This window comes from Phaethon lepturus, unplaced genomic scaffold (assembly GCF_000687285.1).
Source record: "Phaethon lepturus isolate BGI_N335 unplaced genomic scaffold, ASM68728v1 scaffold1139, whole genome shotgun sequence".
NCBI lineage: Eukaryota > Metazoa > Chordata > Aves > Phaethontiformes > Phaethontidae > Phaethon > Phaethon lepturus.
This window is the reverse complement of record NW_010560987.1, coordinates 56744-80495: the sequence shown is the minus strand read 5'-3', so window position 1 is coordinate 80495 and position 23752 is coordinate 56744. Positions and strand designations below refer to the sequence as shown.

General features: G+C 39.3%; 1 protein-coding gene across 1 annotated transcript in view; it reads right to left on the bottom strand.

Annotated features, from left to right (window-relative positions):
• Window positions 1-1791: 1791 nt before the first annotated feature.
• The window catches only part of GAB1 (GRB2-associated binding protein 1), a 42429-nt gene continuing 20468 nt past the window's right edge, over window positions 1792-23752 (bottom strand). Inside the window, exons 4-12 of the mRNA XM_010293817.1 lie at window positions 23075-23160; window positions 22565-22868; window positions 19633-19671; window positions 17699-17752; window positions 9333-9422; window positions 7053-7146; window positions 6569-6692; window positions 3525-3647; window positions 1792-3278 (exon numbers count right to left, since the gene is read on the bottom strand). Coding sequence (XP_010292119.1) covers window positions 3120-3278; window positions 3525-3647; window positions 6569-6692; window positions 7053-7146; window positions 9333-9422; window positions 17699-17752; window positions 19633-19671; window positions 22565-22868; window positions 23075-23160 — 1073 coding nt within the window. The 3' untranslated portion in view covers window positions 1792-3119. The remainder of the gene's footprint in view (window positions 3279-3524; window positions 3648-6568; window positions 6693-7052; window positions 7147-9332; window positions 9423-17698; window positions 17753-19632; window positions 19672-22564; window positions 22869-23074; window positions 23161-23752) is intronic.

Genomic DNA, 23752 nt, shown 5'->3' with positions numbered 1-23752 from the left:
TTCCGCCAGCACCCAACCCTCTCCTCACAAAGCTAGTAACTGGAAGTTACGCAAGGCTGACATTAGTCTAGCTTGCTTTCTACCACCTGCAATTTTAGGACTCACATTTTCGATTGTCATGTTCACATCCTTAAGAATTAGTATCATGGCTCTGATTCTGATTCTGTTCTGTACTTTGAACAACATCTAAGTAGAGAAAATGTATTACTGGGATTAGGGGGAGAAAACTGCTTAGAAATCTAATTAAAGAGAAATTTTAGACTATTACTTAGAAAGCATTATGCTGTCTGCACAGGCTAAAAACTGCTGTTTTCCTTAACAAAAGGAATGGAAAAAGCCTAGAAATTAGGAGTGGATTCTCAATCGTAATAACAGTTAACATTGTGAATGCTGCCAAATTTAAAATGAAGAAAGAATACGTGTAATTTGTAAACCAAGGACTGATGTCAGCAAAGTTAGAGCAAAACCACCTTATATCAGTAGTTCAATAAGAGAGGCCAGCCTAGGAAACAGATTCTTTTAGGCATTTATACTTCGCTATCAGAGATGCTCACAACAGCTGAAAAAACAGTATAGATAACTAAATATAAGTATCACTGCTCGATTACAAAAAACAAAGTTTTAAAAATAATATATAGTTGTGTAGTTGGTAAATGTTTCAAGGACAGACGGGTTAGGGATAGGTAAAACATGGGCAGAGCCCTTCCAAACCTTCTCCCTCAAGTTCTCCCGTCTATTGAGAGACTAAAGCAAAACGAGTTTGGAATATTCCAAGATCATCTTACTCCTTGAGTGCAGGAGGCCACAGTATGGTTTCTTCTCCCCATAGGCAAACACCAAGACAATTATGTAGGATAAACAACAGAAAAGTGATTATCTAACCACATCTGTTAACAAATTACAGGCATCACAGCAGTGGAGACGCACTGCTGTCATCGCGCTGATAAAACGCTTAAAGCCAGTGTCCTAAAAGAAAACTATCATTACATTAGTTACCAAGTACTTGCCATGCCTATGGGTGCGTCAACTGTAGCATGTAGATTTTATTATTGGATAGGAAGACCGTCAAAGCAGACCTGAGATACAGTTCCAGAATCTTTACAGATTTGAGCTACTTTTCAACGAGCCATCAAGGTCCCCTGGCTCACATCACTTCTTCTGGCTCCCAGAAGAATGGGAATTCAGATTATGTAGCTGCTTGGTGCAGGGTTTTAAGTCAGAGCTTAATTGTGAAAATTGTTCTAACTGTACTCTTTTTTTTTTTTTTTTTTTTGAGAGGTACTAAGAGGAAATCTACAATTTTGAAAAAGCATGCTTGGTATCTAGGCACCTTCAGACACATTAACATCAGTTTGCTGTTCCACAGGACAGAGTTTACACATCAAAACTGAACAACTTGATTTATTTAAAATTCACCTCAAAATGCATTGTGTTTAGTTTCTTTTTTTAAAATGAACATTCAAAGCATCAAAATATTACTGATTTAAAAAGAACCTTTGTTAAGAAGAAGATAATTTACATACTGTAGATTGTGGCTGTGAGGGGAGAGAAACAACCGATGGTAGATTAGGCACAGTACTAAGGCCAACATGCCAGAAAACAACACAGCTCTATGCTCAACTTTTAAATGAACTGGACAAAATAAAACAATTGGGCAGGAAAATAAAACCAACCGCTTACTTGAGGGTGTTTGGGGGAAAAAAAAAAAGTGTTAGTAAGTTTTCTATCTAGATCTAACTCATTCACGTATTTAAAGGACTCTACCTTCTTCCAAATAACAAAAAATGTCTCTAAACCAAGGCAGATTATTATTTGGAACTGGCATAGTAAAATAAAGGATCACAGTATACAGAGCTTAAAATCCTGTACCAGGAAAGAGCAACAAGTGGTTTACAAGGGGATCATTTATGTATATTATCTAATTTTTAAAAACAGAGATAAAAAATATCAGTTGCATAGGGATTTAAATATAAGGCCAAGCAGGAGAGTAAAGTAAAATAGAGATCATAAGAAGGGCACTATGGTGTCAAAACATAGTATTTCCATTTGAATTAATGTCTAATTCAAAATCACAGTATTTTGCTAGTACTACAAACAGTGAATGTCAAACTGTCCCGTTAATCTTGAACTGAAAACTGACATTAGAACTTCTAAATAGTACAAAACTAAAGCTCATTGTCTAAACCTGATCAGTGTATTAGCACAATAGTGCTTGGTACGTACCTGATTTATATACTCTACCTTCTGTAAATAATATAAAGGTTATTTCTTGTTAATAAGTGTGAGATCACAATATTACTGCATGCCATCAGTGGTTTGCAGGCTTACTTGATATTTAATTATTCAGTCTTTAAAAGTGTAAGATCCCACCCTGCAGAATCTTCACCCATTGAACACAGAACACTGTCATTAATAAAATACAATAGAAGTTCCACCACTAACAACTAACATATAAGCCAGGATTGTAAAGGTCTAAACCCAGTACAGTTCATTATTATTAACTCACAGCAATTTTTGTTAGGAAGGTAACCTGTAGACTTCCAAATGATCTTGTGTGTATTAAATATAAACAAGTATGTAACTAACGGTCGTCCTTGGCATTTCAAGTAGATTATTCAATTGTGAAAGTATTTCCGGAAAAATCAATTTTAAGTTGTTAAAATGAAGTTCAAATATTAATTTCTGTATCTACATGTAGCTTAATTAACCTAAAATTGTAAGGAAGAGTAGTGTAAGGGAAAAAAAAATTCTCCAGATGAATTAGGCATTAAGGTACACTAACTGGGAATACCTGAACTGAGTTGTAACTGAAAAAGTGCATAAACATAGTAATACTACAAATGTGTTAACTACAGAACAAAAGGTTTTCTGAAAGCTAAGCGAGACTATTTTACAGGTTATTTACAGTTTGCAATTTTTCCAGAGACCACAGAGCCAATTTATGATCTTAAAATTCCTTTGATATATTCAAAGTGTCTTTTGGCTTCCATTCTATTCAGTCAAGAACCTATTCACACACCGGTGAATCAGGTATTGTACAGTCGAACAACTCTGCCATTGTGGTTCTGTATTTCTTCAAAATTCACTCCTTTCTGTTCTTTGAAGAAAAAGCAGTGTTTTCATTTCACACTCTTTGTAGGCGTTTCAGATTCTGTAGACTGTCTCCCATCAGTCCATGCCTCTCGTGTGCTCTTCAGTGCTAGTGTTTTCTGCTGGTCGACCACAACATAATCAACTCTCTCATCTGCCACGCTGCTGCCTGAACCACTACTCTTTTTCTAGGAAAGGAAACGGAGAGTGAAAAACATATGTTAAAATGAATTAACAAAAAAGTAAGTAGACGTCCCAAACAGTTATAGAACAAGCACAGGCTTCTCTGAAAGGTCCAACACAGACTCTCCGATCAACCATTTGGCAAACTAGTTAAGATGATCTTGCTGGCGGCTCCCTCTTTCCCAGCAACTACTTGTGCAGAAATTTTAAACTCTTGATGGCAGAAATGCAAGAGTTGAAGATCTGCTTACCTTACGAGGTGGGGTAGATTTTCCTGAATCTAGGTCCAGATCTAAATATTCTACTTGTTTATCTCCTTTAGGTTTTACCATAGGGCTGCTTCCTCCATCAAGACTGTTGCTTCCAAACAAATTCTGAAATTATAATGTAAATAGCTTCAGCTACAAACATACACGCTAATGGTCCACATTATCAAATGCGCTTATTATAAACTGCCAAAATTTTAAAGGTTAAAGAACTGACTGAGAATGCAAAAAAACATGCAGAGTTTATTGACATTGTATAACAATGGAATGTATTCTAAGTCAAAACGGGGACAGTCAAAAGCCAACAGGGAAGAAAAACCCCAAAACCAACCCCCCAAATTTAAGGTTGCCACCAAACCAATCTGTACCTTCCATCTAAAGTCCCTTTCATATCATGAGATAAGAATGGAGTGTTGTTTGTTCTTTTTAAATGAAGTCGCTGCATCTCAAATTTTGCATTACTTAATTACAAGTTTTTTATTTCCTTATATTGCTGTTAAATTACAAGAATTTCAGCCTTACAATAGTGGCAAAACTTCAAATGAAACTTTCACATTTCATTCAAAAGCCATCATGGTTAAGCTGAAAATCAAGAACTATTATTCAATTGATAATTCCACAAGATTAAAACTTCGGAAAATTTGTGTAGGGCTGCCTGAACTGAAGTTGCATTGTATACACCTAAATTGCAATTAGCCCAGACTTTTACAACCTCACCTCCTCTGTCCTCTCCCAGCCTGATCCCTCCCTCTTAACAGGTGTTATAGGAACAGTACAATAGAAGGACTCTTCTCTAAAAGATAAAGAAAAAAAAGGAAGACAGAGGGCAGCAGTCAGCAAAAAATGAAGAGGAAGGCAGAAGGAAAGACAGAAGGGTAAGGCTGACAGCAACTTGAAAGAAAAAGCAGAAAATTGCTGATTTTATTAAATAAACCAGAAGTATGACATGTCCAAACAAGACGCTTCAAAGCTGATGACAGAAAAAGATGAAAAAGTATGGACTCCTTTCTAAGACGCAGTTGGAACAAATAAAAATTTCCAAAACGTCTATGTAATTGGCACATTTTAGAACAAAGGCCTTGAGATATCTGGAAATGTTCAGGTTCTCTAGGAAATAAAATATTTTAGGGGTTAAAGCTTAATGGGCTTGGCGGTTTGAATTGAAGTTATCCATTATACCTGTATCGTCCATCTTATTTAAGATTAAGTGGTAACAAGGACAAACACAAACTGAGACAAAGTTCATTTTTGTTGGCCAAATTCTCTAAAAGAAATTTCTGCACATAACATACAAAAATCAGGTTCTGTATCAACGTTTCCGGCATAAATGAAAAAAGCTATTACTCTTCAAACAAAAAAAAAAAATCTGTTACTTCAAACGAACTAGACAGGCAGCACATATGCATTAGAAAACAGAAACTTTAAATATACGTAAATGAAAATGAAAGGAAATCTGCAGAACAACCTTAAAGAATGAACGGTGCAAGCAAACAGAAGATACTAACGACGGGCCGTCTGAGCTGCGGTATTAATTATACCGTCTTGGCACTGAAGTTAAACCCCCGAATCGGGATCGTTAGGATCAAGTAAAATCCCCAATTTGAACTGCGATTCTGCTGCAGGGAGAACCGTGGGCGTAGGCGATTCTAAACCTGTGTGTAGAATGGGATGTTTCTTGCATCTGTAAAATGGGACGTTACTGATTACTTACCAATGCCTCTTGCAAGAGAGGGGCTAAGTTTTTACGTCATCAGCTCCCCACTGCTGAAGCGCGCTTCACCTGGGAAGCTGGCGACCGGCACTGCTGGCCGGTCAGGCGCCCGGCAAGGCACGGGCCAGGACGCTCCGCAGGCTCATGAGCTCACACCGAGTCAGAGCTGCCGCAGAGAAGTCAGGAGGAGAGGCTCGCTCGGGGGGACCTAAGAGGCGGTATCCAGAGGCAGCAATGGCGAGCCGCAGGAGAGGGAGACTGGGGGAGGCTGGGGAGGGTATCCAGAGCAGCAGGGGATGGGGAAGCAAGCAGCACGGCGAGAGGAGAGTCGAGGGTGTAGCAAAACGGGCTAGCACATGCCGTGTAAGAAGGCAGACAAACAAACAGAACGGAAACGGTGCTAGACAGGCCCTCCCCAAAGAAGGTCTTTCATAACGCTTTCAGGATGAAAAATGCTGCTGTGACTCCCTACTAAGAACCCAAGCCGTACAGGTGTGGTGAATGCGTCGAACTATCCTGAACAAAAAGCTGAGCTCCAAATACAGGTTTTCCTCCAGTGCTTTAGGCGTATTCTGGACCACATTTTAGTCTAGGTCTAGATCTACTGCTACTCTCTTACTATAACCTACTATTTCTGGTTCTTCTTTTTTTTCTCTCTCCTTCCCCCGCCAACCAAACAAAAACCACAGCACGCATCATTAACTTTTCCTAACTAGCTCTTCACTTACTGCACTGCAAGCTGAATAGCTGAAGCTTTATTATCTGAGAAAATTCTCCCCCAAAGGGGGAAAAATACAGATACTCAATACACAAAGACCGCTTCTACCCTCTTTTTTGAAAGAAGCCTAATAAAAGTACACATAGCTCAGTTTTTATAGACATAAACAACAAATGTCAATCCTTTTTTTCCCCCCTGTTCCTTCCACATTTCTTGGAAGACGTCCTTTTAATAAGAGGTGCTAAGACAGCTTATTTCCCTTGACGTCATAATACTGAGCTGGTGCATAGCCCAGGACAAGCAATTACAGAGAGGAGACAGTTTCTAGGGAAGAGGATAAAAAAAAAAGGAATGTATTGAATTGTTTTGTACAATAGATATGTATACTAACCATTCCTGTTATATAGTCTATACTATTATGGTCTTAACTTCTGCAGTGAAATCCTACCAAAATTACAGTATTTCTATGGAGATCTTTTAATTATTATTTTGCTCTAGAAGCGTAAAGGCAGTGATGTTGAGTGGAAGGATCTGCGTTTGCATGATTTAAAAGTAAGGACTGCACAGGAAGAGAGTAGTTAAGACGTAGATTTTACATACTGGGTCTTCAGTGGATTGATTTGGATTCATGGATACATAATTCTCTTCACTGTCGTGCGAGTCACTGCTGGAAGTTGTGCTATGAACTGAATCCGGTCTGGGAGACATGGGGAACCTGGAGGAGCTAATTACCAGGAATTATTTTACAAACAATACATCTCGAATATCTTAAACCTCCTGGTAAACAACAAAAATAAGCATATTAGAGCTGAAATTTTCATTCAAGTCTACTAGTGTGTCACATTTTTTGATTATACACGGTCTCTTATATTTAATGTTACAAAATAGAAATTCATATGCACACATTTTGTTCCAATGTACATGAGCATATATGCATACACATACACATATACACACACACTTCCGAGGGAAACCTCAATTTGTATTACACAGGCTAAAAACGTAATACAGATGTACACACATTTATTAACACTCTAGTCAATGAAAACAATTAATCTGAATGAGGGAAAGCTAAGAAACTTACTCTCGTGCAAAGCTTCTGGTGATAGGAGATCTAACTGGGGCTTGTAATTCTTCCCATTCAGGCAGAGGCTTTATTTCTAGCGGAGCTGGTTTTGCTGTATGAGAAACAGACAATCTTAAAGCACAGAACATTCCTAAACAAACATAAATTTAATAGCTTTTCAAAGCCTAAATAAAAAAAAAAATTACAATTCTTAAAATAGTAAATACTAGTTAGGAAAAGGAAACACTGTTCAGTTACCAGAAAGCCATGATATATTATCTTATCTTTTTAATTTTTCCATGTACTGAAAAGCAACATCAATTAGAAAAAAAACCCCCACAATTTAAGAATTTTGCAAGATACACTTCTATGGAGTAATTCTGTTTTGAAAAGAGACTCTGAAAATGGCAGCACCATGTTCCCTCTTTACCCTGCCACGATGACTTGATGAATTGACGAGCCCAGGTCAGGGTGGATGGACTGCTTCAGCAGAGCCAACTCGGGGTACTTGACTCTTGGACAATTATTATTATGCAAACTCTGCCCTGGCTGCACACATGTGCCCTTATTGATGAGGTTTCACAGCTCAAAGCGTGGGCAGAATCTGCAGCTAAGACTAAGTTTGCAAAAGTGAGAGATGAGCCAACACCCAGCTTCAGTTCCAAGAGGTGCTTGGCTTGCTCCAGTGCTTAGCGATCAGACCAGCAGAGCAGTGGCTTGTTTGTGCCATTAATGACAGCTAACATTCTTCTAGAAAAGGTGCCATTTTAAAATTCCATTTTCAGAACAGAACCACAAATAGAGTATTAGTGAGAAACTATTTGTCCCTCCCTCCACTTTGTGTGTTTCATCCCTCTTAAACATTAGGGGGCGGGAAAAATTCTAAAAGGACTTGTGGAAAGGTTAAAAAAAAAAAAAAAAAAAAAATTAACACAGTCAAACTGCCGTCACAGTTTGAATCTCAACTTCATCCTTCCTAAAATTGTTTTTAGAAAATAAAATGCAATGTCATTATAGTAACACCCCTTCCTCTCCTCACCCCCCACATCAGTTTGCTGCCTATTAGCACATTTACCGAGATCAAATGTCAGGCATGTAGCACTAGTTCATGTGGGGTAAGAGCTGTCATAAGTGACCACATGAGGAACTGACAGAAATCAGTTGCTTAATCAGTGTGGTTGTCTCTCAAGGAAAAAGCAGAACTGTACTCATCATACTTTCATTAGACTCACTCTGCAGATTGAGTTTACTGAAGAGTCTGCTATCAGATAGTAAACATAAGGACTCCTGATTCAAATTTTCTGGATCACTACCAGCCTTTAGCATCCCAAAGAGTTTTCTCCTCTTCTCTGCTAAGAAGTCATAATTACGCACTCAAAGCATATCAAGCCTACTCCAGTAATTCTGCCACTTTCACTCACTCGCTCACAAAAAGCCGTCACCACAGACTCAGAAGACAAACTAGGGCTCATCTAGCTCAACATGTAAGGTATCATATGAGAGAAGAGTGGCAGAACTGAAACTTGACGTAGGCGAGATGATACTAAAGCATGAGTGACACAAAAATGATCAGCTTGGCTCAAGTCCTCTGTAAAGGCCTGAGACTACACGGCAGGTATGATCGGTGGGCAAGGGCCTGCTCCAGCAGAGAGAAAGGACTTTGGCCAAAGCCCACTGAGAACAGCAGGCATCTTTCATCCAGTTGCAATGGGCTTTACCAACCAAAGGTAACGGTCAGTGACACTTCTGTGGGATATTTAACAGTATTTGTAATCTCCCGTACTTCCCATGCTATACCAACTCAGCACCTTCGGTAAAGCCCATCAGACTAATTGCAATGCTCATTAATATGCATAAATAAATCTCTGTACTAGTAAATGGTCAATATCTTGCCCTATCTCAGTGTTTAGCCAACAGCAGGAGACTCAAGTGAACTCTGATTTCGGGTTATTGCCCAACAAAAGTTATTTCCAGCAACTTACGAGTAAGTCATACATACTTGCTTCTAAATAAACAGACAAAAATAAATCCAAAATATGAACAGATAAAACTTAAGAAATCAGAACACCCATGTTAATGTCAAGGAAATGTTTCCATGCGCTGTTCAAGCCAGAAAGACTTTAATTCCTTATATAGGAAACTTTTTGCTTGGCAAGGAAAACGCATCCATGATCTTAAGATTATCATAAAAGTAAAAAGACTATACAAGAGTTAAAGTCATTCTAGAATAACAGTTTTCTTAATTTGTTTTACTTATTTTTATAAAGCTCCATATACATACAGTGCTAAAGTACATACCCTTTCTTCTTGTAGTAAAGTCACCTATGGTTTGTGAATCAGTTCGCTCTAAACCATGTGGTTTAGGTCTTAAAATTTTAGGACTTTGACCTAATTGGTAAAAAGAAGACTCTCTTAATAATATTCTATTTGTAACTGGAAAATGGAATTTTGTAAATAAACAGTACAACCCCCTGCAGAAAGATTAATGCCACAAGCATAAGCAAGCTGCTAAAGGAGAGTTTTACAGTCTAGCTAGGTCTCAGACTAAGGGCTTAAGCACCAAACCAGAAACAAAGAAAACACTGCATGCAAGTAATTTGTCGGAGGCAAGCAGAAAAGGTGTACAAAAAGGCTAAAAAGTGCATCAACAAATACTGTAACTGATCATTACTATTAAATGGTTTCAAGCTGCATTACATAAAAAATTCCATATTTGAGGAATATGTAGCATGACAGGGGAATAGTATTGTTTCAGATGCAAGTTGAGGTACCCTCAAATAAATTAAATCTTTTTTAGTCACAATATTACTTTGGAAATAGTGATACTCTTAGGAGGTCTCGTATCCACCGTGCATCTCCCACTTGAGAAGCCCCATGAAACTTTGCCCACGCTGTATGTTTTAAACTTGTTCCCCAGAGGTCTCTGTCTGTACCAAAACCACCTCTCCGACCTTGGAGACACAGGGGGACTTTCTTTCCAAGCTCCCAGCCTGCATACTCTCCCCCCACCATGGCACAACCCAACCTCCACCACAAATGACCCTGTCATAAAATGACATTCTCTAAACCTTTTAAAAATTGTATACACCTATACAGAAGTGCAGCAGACGCACTAATCGTCTCCCAGTATTTTGCTATCATACGCTATCATTCTATGATGTTATTAGCATAACAATCTCCTGTGTTATGCTATCACACAACATAACGCTTTAGCTGACTCTGGTAACACGGTGAAGAGTACAGACTAAGAGAACAGTAGAGTCAATAAGCTCCCTACAAGCAGTAATATAACCCCTCTCCCAACAAGAAAGTTCTTAGCCAACTTGACCAAACTCTGCAAGTGTTTTGGGTCACATTGTCTATTTTAAATAAATATGATCAATAATGCAGAATAACCCTAACCTTTCACGAAAGTCTATCTGACAAAGTGTTAATATTGGAAAAGGCAAGTGCCTTCAAGGGGTACACCAAAAAGCTATATGAAAGGTAAATCTTTACAATAAACCAAATTAAAAGTTTAAGTCCGATTATGTTAGAAAGTTGCCCTACAGCAGAAATTGGAAAAGGAGTGGTACAGACTCAGATGCGGGCTGGTACTATCAGCAATGAGTGAGAATGCTTTGTAAAAAAATAAACTTGGCAACAAACACAAGAAGTTTGCAAATCTCTACCCCAAGGGTTTTGCATATGAAGTGCTCTATTACTGTTATCACTGAAGTATTGGGAATAATCAAGTAGCAACAAGAAAGGTAAACAGAAAGGTTTTGTACTGTATCTTAACTTCTACACAGCACTTCTGAGAGACCATGCAGGTAAGACAAAATTTATTTATTTACTAGTAGTGCTGCATAGCAACTTCCTTAAAAAAAAAGGACATGAAATGATTTTCACACAGACAGTTCTTTTCCAGTTTCAAAGCCAGATGCTCCCTTAAATGGCTCGAAGTGCCGATGAAAAGCCCAAGCAGTTGGGCAATGCTGACCAAAGACCCAGATTGTGAAGTGGTACACAAAGCATTTCTTTAAATTATACTGTTGACTGGAGCTAAGTCAAAAGCATGACCCAACACGTTGGCATAGTTCATTCTGAGCTGATGCGATATTCTTAAGTATCTTGCCTACAACACTATGATAAAAACCTGCCTATATAAAAAGTCCAAGCTCTTAAAATCAATTGAACAAATGGAGAAGTTCAAATTCAAACACCTTTTATTACGAACAATTGATGATGCTTATCATTACCTAATCATATTAACTCTGTGTTCCACAGTTTTATAATCAGATTTAAAAGAAATTTGGCCCAATACAACTCAATTTAAAATGCCAATCAATGCACTGACATATGAGCACAGATTGTAAGTATAGTGAGAAATCTAGCAGAGGAAACAGAGTTAATAAATTTAACCAGTGTGTACTTTATAACCTCTCTGCTCTTGCAGCCAAACCTAGGCTGAAGTTCCTGAAACCCATAATACAGAAGATAAGCACAAGGAACTCAGGGCTATGACTCATTATTTCTACTTTTGTTAATGATGCTGACGTGGTCTCGTGCAGCTAGCCTTCCCGAGCTATGACTATTCCCATTTGTAAAACATGGATATTATGTAATAGCCTGCCTCATACTTAATTTAGCAGTTATAAACCATTCTGAAACTTTCAGAAGAGCTACATAAGTAAGTACAGGTCCCTACAATACTTCTCTTCTGCATCAGACAAGAACATACAAAATGTTCAGCATAAAATAAACCCACTGAGCTTTCATCTCTTGTTGCTGAAAGACTGTTCCACCTAAATAAATTTGGTGGCAAGACAGCTTGCTGCTACCAACCAGCCAGGATAATGCAATTCCTCTAGCTGAATATGTCACAGAGAATTAAAATGTTTGTGCAGGGTTTTTTTTTTTCCCCTCCTTACGAAACAAAAAAGCAAAAGGCCTAATCTCTGTTGAAGAGCTTATACTGTGCAACAGAGAAGACCTGACACCAGGCAAAGGAAAAGGGGAGGGGGGATGAAAATCACAAAACTGAGGCTACTTATTTGTGTCTGTAGTGCAAAATTCTTCCACCTGAGTTTTGTCATTGAAGAAGATAAAGCAACACAAACTAGGGCACAGAAAGCCCTTAAAAATACCCCTCACCCCTGCAAAAGACGTATTTTTAATCAATCCATCAGATTTGAAAAGTGCCACTCTTTATCTAAAAATTGGCAGTTCTGTCACTATCTTAAGCCAGATCTGTGAACAGAAATACATTATTTTTTAGCACTTTCTACCTTCGGTACTGTGGCTGAAAGTCCTGGTGCCGCTCCCACGTAACCTGGCTGATTTTCTCCGAGAGCACGACCTCGCCGCACACAACGCGGAGGAGAAAGTGCCTCACAGCCGTACAACAGGCCGCTCTCCGACACCCATTCTGTTCAGACATAATGACTAAAGGTAAGTGTCACAGGGCCCTTCTTCAGATCGGCTTCGTGAAGGTGGAAGGTCAGTCGGCCTCTATGGAGAGCCCGGCTCCGCACACCATTCCAACGCCAGCGACGCTGAGGAACACGTTTCCCGTGGTTTAGGCCCACAGGCCCAAATTTACCTCATCTGATGTTCTGGCACTCACATAAGACAACGCTTTTAACTTACACACCTATTCTGGGAAAGGTAAATCCGGGTAAAAATAATACAGGGTTTACATATTTTTATTTTTTTTTTAACTGAAAAGGAAATAAATTGTGTTGCGACACCACTGGATGCAAACATCCAGAAGGAAAAAAAAAAAAACAAACCCAAACAAACACACCAAGAAATAAATTATGGCGAGTGAAACCAACCAAACAAGACGTGAAAATTAGATGTTTTCATCGTTCAGTCAAGTCACCACCTGCGAAATGCAAAGCGCTACACCCAGGAGAGAGGAGCTCAGCTTCTGCACGTTCTATCAGGCGAATAATGGGCAAGGGCACTCGGAGCTGAAAAATCACTAATGAAGGCTATTTTTCTAACAAATGGCCGCTTGTGAAGACTGCCAAGCAGAACGAGCGACTGTGGCTCTCGCGTTCGAGCGCGCCCAGACGGCATGAATTTCTGCTCCTGGCATTCCGGTGTGTGTCAATGCTGCCTTTGTCTGGGAAGTCATCGGGAGAAGAGTCCATTTCACAGGAGAAGAGTCCATTTCACATGTTCGGTTTTGTATCAAGTAACAGCTTAAACTGAAAAACCTTTTGGGTTTTTTTTTTCCATCGGCTAATGTAGTCTCTCTTCCTGTTTTCCATAAAACACTTGGAATATAACGGGGCGGGGGGGGGAGAAGGGGTCCCACTGCGGCAAATTCCTGCATCAGAGTAGGTGGGTCCTAACATTTTTGGTTTTGAGGACGTAAGCCACTCGCTGAAGAGCCTCCTTGGTTTTCAGGGTATCGCCTTGAAGCACTAGAACTGAAGATTTCCGCTAAGAACGCTCTTTCCTGACTGCCTACTTGCTCCGTGGCTTGCTGGCAAGGGCTTTTACACCGGGGAACGGCAAACATCCTCACGGAAGAAGCCAACCCTCTGTTTAGATAACGGTTATTTAGGACTTAAAATTTTGAAGTCAGTCTACTAACCTGACATAAACTTTAAAGAAATGCGTGATCCGTTAACGTTTCCTGGCCAACAGGACTAATCCCTATGCGGCAAGGCGATCAGACGTAGGAACGCTACAGCAGCGCTTTGCTTGGAACAGGAGCGGGACCAGCCGCCCAAGTGCCCTGCATCCACAAAAGTCCTCTCGGAGAGAGGTAGCTAACAGCACTTTCCCATTCCTGTTAAAAAAATACGCATCTTTCCACTTTCTATCTGTAATCGGAGGAAACTGAAATTTGCACCAAGGTCCAAGAATTTCAGTACTCGGAACCACTGCAGATTTTTCCTTGAAAAACAAGGCTGAAGCTCACAGTCTTACTCCCCCACAGGGTTTATTATTTGGTTTTCAATTCTGCAGAATAACCTCCCCCTTTCCTTCTCTTCCTCGCCCCAGTCAACTCTGACTCCCGAGTACATGGTCTTCAGCACAGAGCTCTACAAATATCCTGAATTTGCTTTTTCATCTCTGTTTTTGTTAAGACTATTTCCTGCCAAGGTACTTCTAATTAGAAACATTTATTTAGTTATACAACATTCATATCCACTTCCATACTCGCATCCAGCAACAACTAGGAATATCAGTGATGTGCTCAGCTCTGGTCACTGGTACCACATGGATGGTGATAACTACAGTCTCTTCAGGACAGTAAAAACAATTAAATTCATTTATTCTTTCACTATTATTAAATGTAAAAAGTACTCATCTAGAGAGATGCTCTCCAGTTTTCTTAGGCATCTTTATCTTCTCAAAATAACTTCCCTCAGAGCACTGGTACTTTGAATGCTCCAGAAATTAAGAATGAATTGGAAAAAGTATCCGATTATAAAGAAGTCCAATTGCATCTGACAGCTAAGGTTCACTGGTATTCATAAAATATTTGCCAAATGCCATAAAAACTATTCAGAGAATACCAAAGCTATTAATCATCCAAATACTATTTGACTGCTCTAATTTGCAAGTAACTCTACGTGTCTGTATTTAAAAAGCCCCCAAAGCATGATGAACTAAAAGCATTCAATAACACAGACAGTGTTTTAAGAGCAAAGTACAGTGTTCTGGAGTGTTTATTGATTAGTATTTTAAAGCTGCACTAAGATTCATGAAGTCCAAGGGATACTACTCAAGATAGCGTTCACTTTTTTTTTTTTAAACAAAACACGAAAAAGTAAGTAGGGTTTAACCTGTTCACCGGAAAAATCAAGCCTAACATTAAGTTTATAAAAAAAGCCAATGGAATAGCATGAAAATATGTATATCAAAAAGCATGTTTGCTTAAAAAGGCAGTAAGCATACAGGGAAGAAAAGAAAAATCGTATGGAGGGGAGAAAAAATAAGGTATTATTACCCATGGTCTCTTGTTCCTGCTCTCCCTAGCATCTTTGGAGTTCAACACTACCACCTCTACCGCTAGTATCAGAGCAAGTCTTGCAGTTTGTTCTTCAGAACTCATGCGTCTAATTTTTTAAAAACCATTATGCCCGCTAAACCATAGCTTCCTTTGCAGCTGTGATGCAGCCATCCAAACAAAATCTTTACTTGAAATTATTTGTTGTTTCAAAGTTTTGTAAGATAAATCACCCCTGCAAGTTAAGGACTGGTGTATCGTAGCAAGGAGCTATATAAATTCATTTAAAGCTATTAAGTAAAAACTAGTCTTGTAGAAGTAATTTAGTACAGCCACGGAGGAAGTGTAATTTTCAACTAAAAGGAAGTCTTTGGAACTTGGCGGGGGGGGGAATATCAATAAATTTGTATTCAACCTGCTTTACGATTCTGAGGAAGCACAAAACATGCCTAAAAATCTTATTTTTTTTTAATTTCTAAGTGTAATGAACAGGGGGTGTAGCTTCCAAGAGTAAATGGAAGGATTAAACACATAGATTTCTTAAAAGCAAAACGAACAGTACTTCTCAGAAAAGTCATCATGAAAATTACCGTTTCTTTTTCAACAGATCTACAATTCAGTTCTCGCTGCTGATTAAAATCACCACTCACAGTATTTCAATGCTTACTTGTCCTAAAGCCTGAGAAAAAGAGTGATCCTTTATTTAAGAATATGCACGACAATCATGATGGCATAGAACGCTGCAATGTTGCCAACTTCTAATTATTATTATTTTTAAAGAAATGTCAGGGCCTGTTGTCATAAATGCCTTAACTGTTTATCTGAAGTTTTATTTCAGGATGGTGTGGTGCTCCTGCTACATCAGGATATGCAGTATGTTCACATTGTCCAACTCAGACACTCAAACATGTAAATATTTAACAAGGAAACTGTTCACTAGGCTATTTATAACTAACTTCATGGTTAATGAGGGTTCTTAATTTCCTTAACAACTACCTACTTTGCTCGGGATTTTTGCAGCATGATACTACACTACAACAACGGGTGATTAAGCCGGTCATCCAGAAGCATCACAGGGAGTCCTGTGGGGGCCAGAATGTGGCAGATGCTTCCTGCCACGTGAAAGCTCTGTACTCAATTACCTCTTCAAAGTGGGCCTATGCTCTTAAAGACAGAAAACTGGAATTTTCTGTGAAGTTCTTCTGTTTGGGAGATGCTCAGGAGTATGCTCATGGCAAAGATGCAGCCACATTTTGCTAAGCAAGCCACATGTTTGTGATTTAACCACACAAATTATGTCTTGTAACTTCTCAGATGCGAAAAATCTATAAGAAAAACCACCAGATAAAATTTTTAACGTTTTTAAAACAATCACAAGTCCCAACTCCATGAGATTTTTTTTCCTCCCCTCTCCCTTGGTTTCTTTTGTTTGTTTGTTTTCAAGATACAACTGGGTATTTTGTTGGCATGAAAAGAAATGTGTGCATCACTCACTGTCTCGGAAGCCTGGCTTACCACTTGCTGGACTGAAAATTACCAGGACCAAGCAGCAGTCTCTTTTAAAGGCAATCGTATGGACCCAAGTTGCAGGAAGCATCTCAGACTAAGTGCTGATATATTTTTTTGAAAGCTAAGCCTTTTGTAAAAAAATTAAAGGTGAAAATGCACCACACTAGCTATTGGCTATTTTTGCTAACAGCAAAATAATGTGTGCAATCCAACCCAAAACTAGGACTGAAAATCCTGTTTAAAATAATCTTGAATGCAATTAAACTCTAACAACATTTGGACAAATAGAATTGCTATTCAAGACAAATGGAGTAAAGTCCAGTACCATGTTTAGGGCTGGGAATCCCAAGGTCTTTACCGCCTCTGTCAGCAATCTGCCTAGTGATCCTGAGTGCATCGCTCTGTCACAGCTCCCCATGACCCTCAACTGCGCTAAACTGAACTCTCTCAGAAAGTGTTTTTAAGTACTATGGATCAAAAACATTACGATAATGGCAGTGTCACACTATTTTCAAATGAATGAGATTTAATTTTTGATTTTCATTCCATCATGGTCATGAACTGGTAATTCAGCCCTATGTCTGGGGTTCATATATTTCTTTTTAGAACCTTAAAAACCCTCGCTTTCGTACAGAGACATGCTGCCCCTCAGAAAAGAGAGGTTACCAAGTAGGGCATCAAACGGAGACTTTGAAGAACTAAATTCTGCCACCACCAATTCCATCATTGACTTAACTGTTTGATTCAGATATTGAAAAAATTACGTTTTGTCAGTTGAGATGGCAAGCACATATTTCTTAAGAGCTCTGAACTTTACAGATGAGATGTACACACGTATTAAACGTTCCATAGCTATGAGCAGTCCTCTGGACAGCTCCTAAACGAGTATTTAAAAAAAAAGTTAAAAAAAAAAAAAAGTCTTATTTTGTAGTTGTTTGGTCTTAAAGTCTTGCTTTGAGATCTCAAGCCCCCTCCCCTACCCCGGGAAATAAATCACGGGGCAGGAGTGGGTAATTATCATGCCCATCCCTCAAATGCTGCCTCCTGACCTATAAAATCCAATTCACACCCCACCCCTTTTATTTTCGACCTTTCCTTGATCTCTGGCTGACGTCGCGTTTGTACTGAAGATTAAGATCGTCTAGACTCGCAGACCTCTGTCAGGCCTTCACACCTTCCTGCGGGCTGCCGGCACAGCCACCCGGGACCTGCCTTGCCGCACAGAGCAGTTCCCTGTGGAGCAGCAAAACGTTCACTGCAGTCCTGCAAGCTGCCAGCAGGATGGAGATCATGGGACCCACTGCCTCCTATCACAACCCTTTTCAGATATTTTGAGGAGGCCCAGGGAAAGTACGAGGTGGAGAAGAAGAGAACCTGGCCGTTCTTTGCTGCCTTCGCTGTCCAGGGAGTCTTCACCTCACTGCACTTGGGCACCTTGAGTTCTACTCCTTCTTGGGTAAGTGGTATTTTGAGGAAGGAACGTGTGACTGTCAAAAAAACGTCACGTAACCGCTCTGTGGCAGAACCAGTCACAGTCTTTGGACAACTCAGAGAATAAGACCCAACTGCATGGATGGAAGCAGTATTTCTTCTGCTTGAAGCCTTTTGCTAGCAACAAAGCTTCCAAGTTAGCATCACGACTACATGCAACCGTGGCAAGCTAGAACAGCCAAAAAGCAGAAATACAAAATCAATATAGACAATGGTTCTTTATAATAAAAGAAACAGCACCCTGAAAAGAAAAATTAAAAGAGAGATTGTTTTTGTCATTCAATTACAGGTGAATGCAGAAAAGCACCTGGCCAAACGCTCTCTAAATTGTCCCAAGCAATATATCACTTACCTTTTGGTATGCTTCTCTAAAGAAATGGTAAAGAGCTTTGATTCAAGTTATTGGGGCAGGAAGCCAACACCATGTTTTGAAATTACTTTCAAGACTTCCAGAAAGTACCGGAAGCTCCCTACATTTACAGAAGCAGCTGTGAGCTAGAAAAATGGAACTACAGTGGAATGTAGTGTAATCTCAAGGCTACATATATTTTTATTTTTAAAAAATTTGCTGCTATTTTTTAACCCATTTTCTAAAACAAAGCTTTTCTGGAAACCAGTGGCAAGAGACAGAGGGTATCTCATAGCTCACCATGGCTCCTGGCCCGGGCTACTCCTACAGGTGGGAAGACTGAAAAGCCTCAGGCTGTCGCAGCAGGGGTGCACAAGTACCTCCTCTTCAGAACTGGCACATACTTTAGTGAATTTTAGACCTATTACCTACATTTAGTTTTCCCATGTTATTGATTTTTCCTAACTCAGCCTTCTGTCACAGTCACTACTTCTATATAACTGTACCTATTCTTAAAAATTTGGACTACCTTAACCATTTAATAAATTATGTAGAACGTCAGGTGCTTAGAATCATAGAATAGCTTGGGTCGGAAGGGACCTTTAAAGGTCACCTAGCCTGACCCCCCTGCACTGAGCTGGGACATCTTCAACGAGATCAGGTTGCTCAGAGCCCCGTCCAAGCTGACCTTACATCAGAGCTGGGAAGACATACAGATGACAGAAACTGCTGCTGACAGACAGATTGCCAGATCCTTGCTGCCTGACGCCTTGTTCTTCAAAGACAGCAGAACCAGAAGTAACCGAGTATGCGTTTCATCTCAGGTTTACAAAAGAGAAAGAGCAGAGGGGAGAGCAGGCTATACACAACGGAATGGCCACGGCCGTCACCGAGCCCTCCATCTCCTACCCTTGTCAGTACTGCCTGCAAGCAGTAAGTCCTTAAACCAAAGAAAAACGGGTGCTAAGCACATACGTTCGACAATAAAAAGCAGCGCGTTCTTTCTTTATGGGCGAGTTTGACTGCGTTATTTCTTCGTCGAATGCATTTTTAGCACACAAACTTCCCTGGCCCACGCAGCTAGTGCTAACGCTCACGTGAAAGGTGATGGCGGTATTTCTCAGTAGCAAGGATAGCTACCAAAAAGGAATCGCTACTTGGAGGCAGTGCAAACACCATTTTTGCAGCACTCCGTAGCCAATAAAAAAAGATACAGCAGCTTCTTCAGAACGTAAGATGGGCCCTCATATACCAGGAGGCCTTACCACCAACAGAGCTGGTCTCTGCAGTAATACTGTCTTTTAGGGAAGCAGCAGTGGTCTTCAACAGAAATTCTTTAACCAATGGCATATTTAAAAGAAAAAAAACAAAACAACGAACATTTAAAGAAGGGATACCCAGAAGGTAACTATCTTATGTACCATTTCCTCCTTTTCTCTGTCTGCCTAAGTTTTACTGAACATACTGGCCAACTTGATACTTTCTAGGCACTGATTTGTGGCAGAAGACCATCGTAGTACATTTATGTAAGCGGAAACAACCTGAAAATAAAAGTTGCTACAAAAACTTGAAAGCTGAAAAAGCAACACGGTAGAATATAAAGCACACACTCGGTTTAGTTAGGTAAGGGTGCACTACAACAAGAGTTTTATCCTATTTTAATTCAAAAGGAATTGCAGTTTTATTTTCCCAAAGGTATTTCTGGAAGGAGTTATTTGCATGGAGAACTCGACTAATGAAATGGGAATATATTACCAGCCTGATGTGTCATCATATCTGCTCTTTCACAACAATGGAAGATTTGCAGTAGTACACTTGATAAAATTTGAGTGAGCCAGTGTGTTTGTGTTACTAAGATAAACCCCTCGGGGATAAATCAGAATCATTACCATTCTTGGTAGCTCAAGCTCTTCACAAAGGTTTTTTCAGACACTAAGCATTTAGTATACAGTATTTACTTCTGGGGACAGTTTTACTTTAAAATTACTTTATCTTCTACATTATGTTAAAAAAACATATTATTTTTCAGTGATAACAGCTTCTAAAAGTCTACAGAAAAAAATTACAGCCAGTCACTCTATATTCATTTAAGAGGTATGTTAGTAGATGTAAAAAGCTTTTCCTTCACGTTAGCTAGGTCTTTCCAGCCGTAAAGCATTTGAGGACGGGAGCAAAGCAGGAGCCTTACACGCCACTTTGAGAATGCGAAACACTAATTCAGTTTCAAGAAGAGAGATGCTCCAGCAGACATCTGTGCAACTGCTTTGCACTGCCAACAGCAAAAGTGAGAGGCGTTCCAACACAGAAATTTACCACTTTTGAAGGTCAAACATTTTATCAAGTAAATACACAAACTGGCCAGCCAGCGAAAAAACTTTAAAGCAGTTCAGTGTTTATTTTGAGAATATTTTCCAATATCAACTTTCACCAATCTGTTACTGTCCGGTATTTCTTAAGAGCTATGCAAAACTACCGTCTGGTAACACAGAAACAATTAGACACAAGCAGAGAGCCAAGGTTTTGAAAAAGGCCATGCCTCCCTTTCTGAAGATGGACAGCCAGAATGAGACGTGGTACTTCCCATTTCACACTGAGATCACCTATATCATAATGATACTATCTACTTCACTGAATTACAGGCTGTTTTCACTTGGTGGTAAAAAGACTAATTTAAAGTTTTAGCTAGTGAATATTTTTGATCGTCGGAATACTTGCCATTTGCCTAAAGTCAAGTCAGCCATTCTCAATGTAAATACTAATTTTTTCAAGCACGTAATTTTAAAAATAGGATTTACTCAAATAGAAAACAGTGCAGACATTTGACTTAATGTTCTTTAGTTCCCACTTCTACAAGAAAGTTAGTTATCTTGCCTGAAAAACTGTGTAGGAGGGAAAGAAGTTCCTTAAGCATTGACCTGTATTTCTGATAGGCTGGCTGGTAAAACATTTTAGATTATCTGGAAAGTCTAAACTATTTATTAGTGATTCTCTATAGAAGTATCTCTTACAGATACATCACAACAGTATCTTCTTTGATTCTTAAGAACACCAGTCACCCAAATAACGCTTATTTTAAGGAATAGTAAACTCAGTATGCACCAGATTCAAGAGATTAATTTTTTAGAACAGCTCTGAAGGGGGCCTCTAAAATTTGGGGTTTTTTTTCAATTTTGTCATTGAAGTTGTTGCAGCTTCCTCAGACTCCTAACAGTCATCTTCCACACGTTTACCAGTTGAAAATATTTCCACATAAAGCAAAAGGAAAACTAGCTTTATGACTTTGTTGTAATCTGCCACATTCTGTAAAGGCAAGGAAATTTTCACCTACTACAGTTTACACAAATTTCAATATAAGCATGGCACCCAGCTCCTGTGATAAAGTAAACATATCTTAAGAGCTGGCTTGAATTAGCAGTTCCCTCCTCCCATCTGGATCCCAAGGAAAGTATATACGGTAACCTCACAGTCCACATGTTAAATATCTTCATGTGACTGCCCCACGTGGCCACTAACACTTAAGTATTAAGTAGCTCCAACATCAAGTGATTTTTCTTGTTTTTACAGACTGATATGAGGACTTAACATCACCTACTTAGTAGTAAACACTATTTCTTCTATCTAATTCTTCCTCCCTTTGAACACTTTGTGAGAATTATTCTATGCAAGAATTTGTAAGACCACTTCATATTTTGAATAGGACTCAAGAGCAGCACAATATACAACTCACTCTTGTTGTAGCAATTAATTTCTTCTGACAATGTTTACATCAAAAGCAGGTACCTAAAATAGTTACCGAAGTTATTTTTAACTTTGACTTCATCAACGAAAACGTGTACTGATTCTCTACCAAGCATTGTTATGGCTATAAATTTGTATTCTATCCAATGCCTTGTGTGTTCTTTCTCCATCACAAGTTGGCTAGCTGTCATCTATGTATAAGGACTAAAATTCACACTTCTGAGTATTGGCAATTCTGTGTCGTTTCTTTCATTAGTAACCACAGCAATAAAATTTAAACATACGCTTGTATTTGGCATTGTTATTGTGATATTTAAATACGGTTAAAAATAATCCTAGAATTCCTTTATGTTATGGCTATCTCATAGGATAAAAATTATTCTGTTAAAATTTCTAAACATACGATCATTTTCCACTAATCAGAAGTTGGGAGAGCTATGTTATTTGCTTAGATGATGAAAATCAACTTCTACTGGACATTTTCCTCACCTTTTCTGTCTGGTTTGAGGTTCCGATCCACTGGCGGTGGCTCACATTCTGCAACAGGTACTGACCGTCTGGGAGGGGTCTTTGGGCTGGACCTGAAACCCATGTGAGCAGGAGGAGGGACTTGCTTTCCAAATAACGGAAAATCAAACGTGCCTGGTGTCATTGGTACATAGTTTGTTTCCTGGATGGGTTCAGTGAAGCTGCTGGAATGCTGTCGTGGAGGAGAGTTGGGATTCATTGGGACATAATTTTCATCTAGTTCTTCACTTGAAACACTTCCCACTGTCAACATGCTTCTGTTTTTCTAGAATTAACATATATTTCCTTTAACAAAATAAGTTATGCAATCAGCTGTGAATCATATGAGTTTTTTAACCTAATCTACTCAGATTAATATATTCTACCAAAACTGAAAAATCACAAACACCGTACAGCTTGCTTTTTCGCACGGGAACAAAGAGCATTCAAGTACTGTCACTCTCGCCTCTCATCAGATCAAGTCATACTTACAAAGTGGTTATGGAAGCCCTCCAATGAATTAGATCTGTCATTCGGAAACGTTCGTGGAATATCATAACAGTCTTGAGAACTAATTTCTAAAGAAACAAGAAGAGAAAGTGGCTATTTATCATCCCTGTTCCTGTCACTTGGCACCAGGCATCCAGAGTCTGTTGTTATTTACTGTCTGCTTCTGAGAGCATACAAACACACCTCCTGAAGCTGTGGTCCATACTTGAGAGGACTGTGTTCACAAACAAACTTAGCACTCATCAGTCAAAACGTGAAGCTCGCATAGCGGCATTTTTCCATGGCAAGAAAAGAAAAAGTAATTTTTCCTTTCAAAGAAGCAGCCAAGCCCTCCTTTCAAATAGGCAGGTGTAAGACTTTGGTTAAGAGTGGGTTTTGAGATACTGGGCCCTCACGAAAAACCTGCTCTAAAACAAACAAACAGCAGATGTAATTTAGGGTCCGGAGAAAGGTTTTCTGACTGAACGCCCTTCCCTTGGAAAGTGCTGACTCAACAGGATTCCATCTCTCGCAGGAACAGGTGAATCCCTGCTCTCAGCTCCCCAGCGTGGTCTCCAGGAGCTTTCAGTGTGAACGAACTGCTACAGAACAGATCTCTCCATTTTCAAGGTCCTGGCTCTCGGCAGTCCACATGAGGAAGGTCCTTAGCTGGTGGACAAA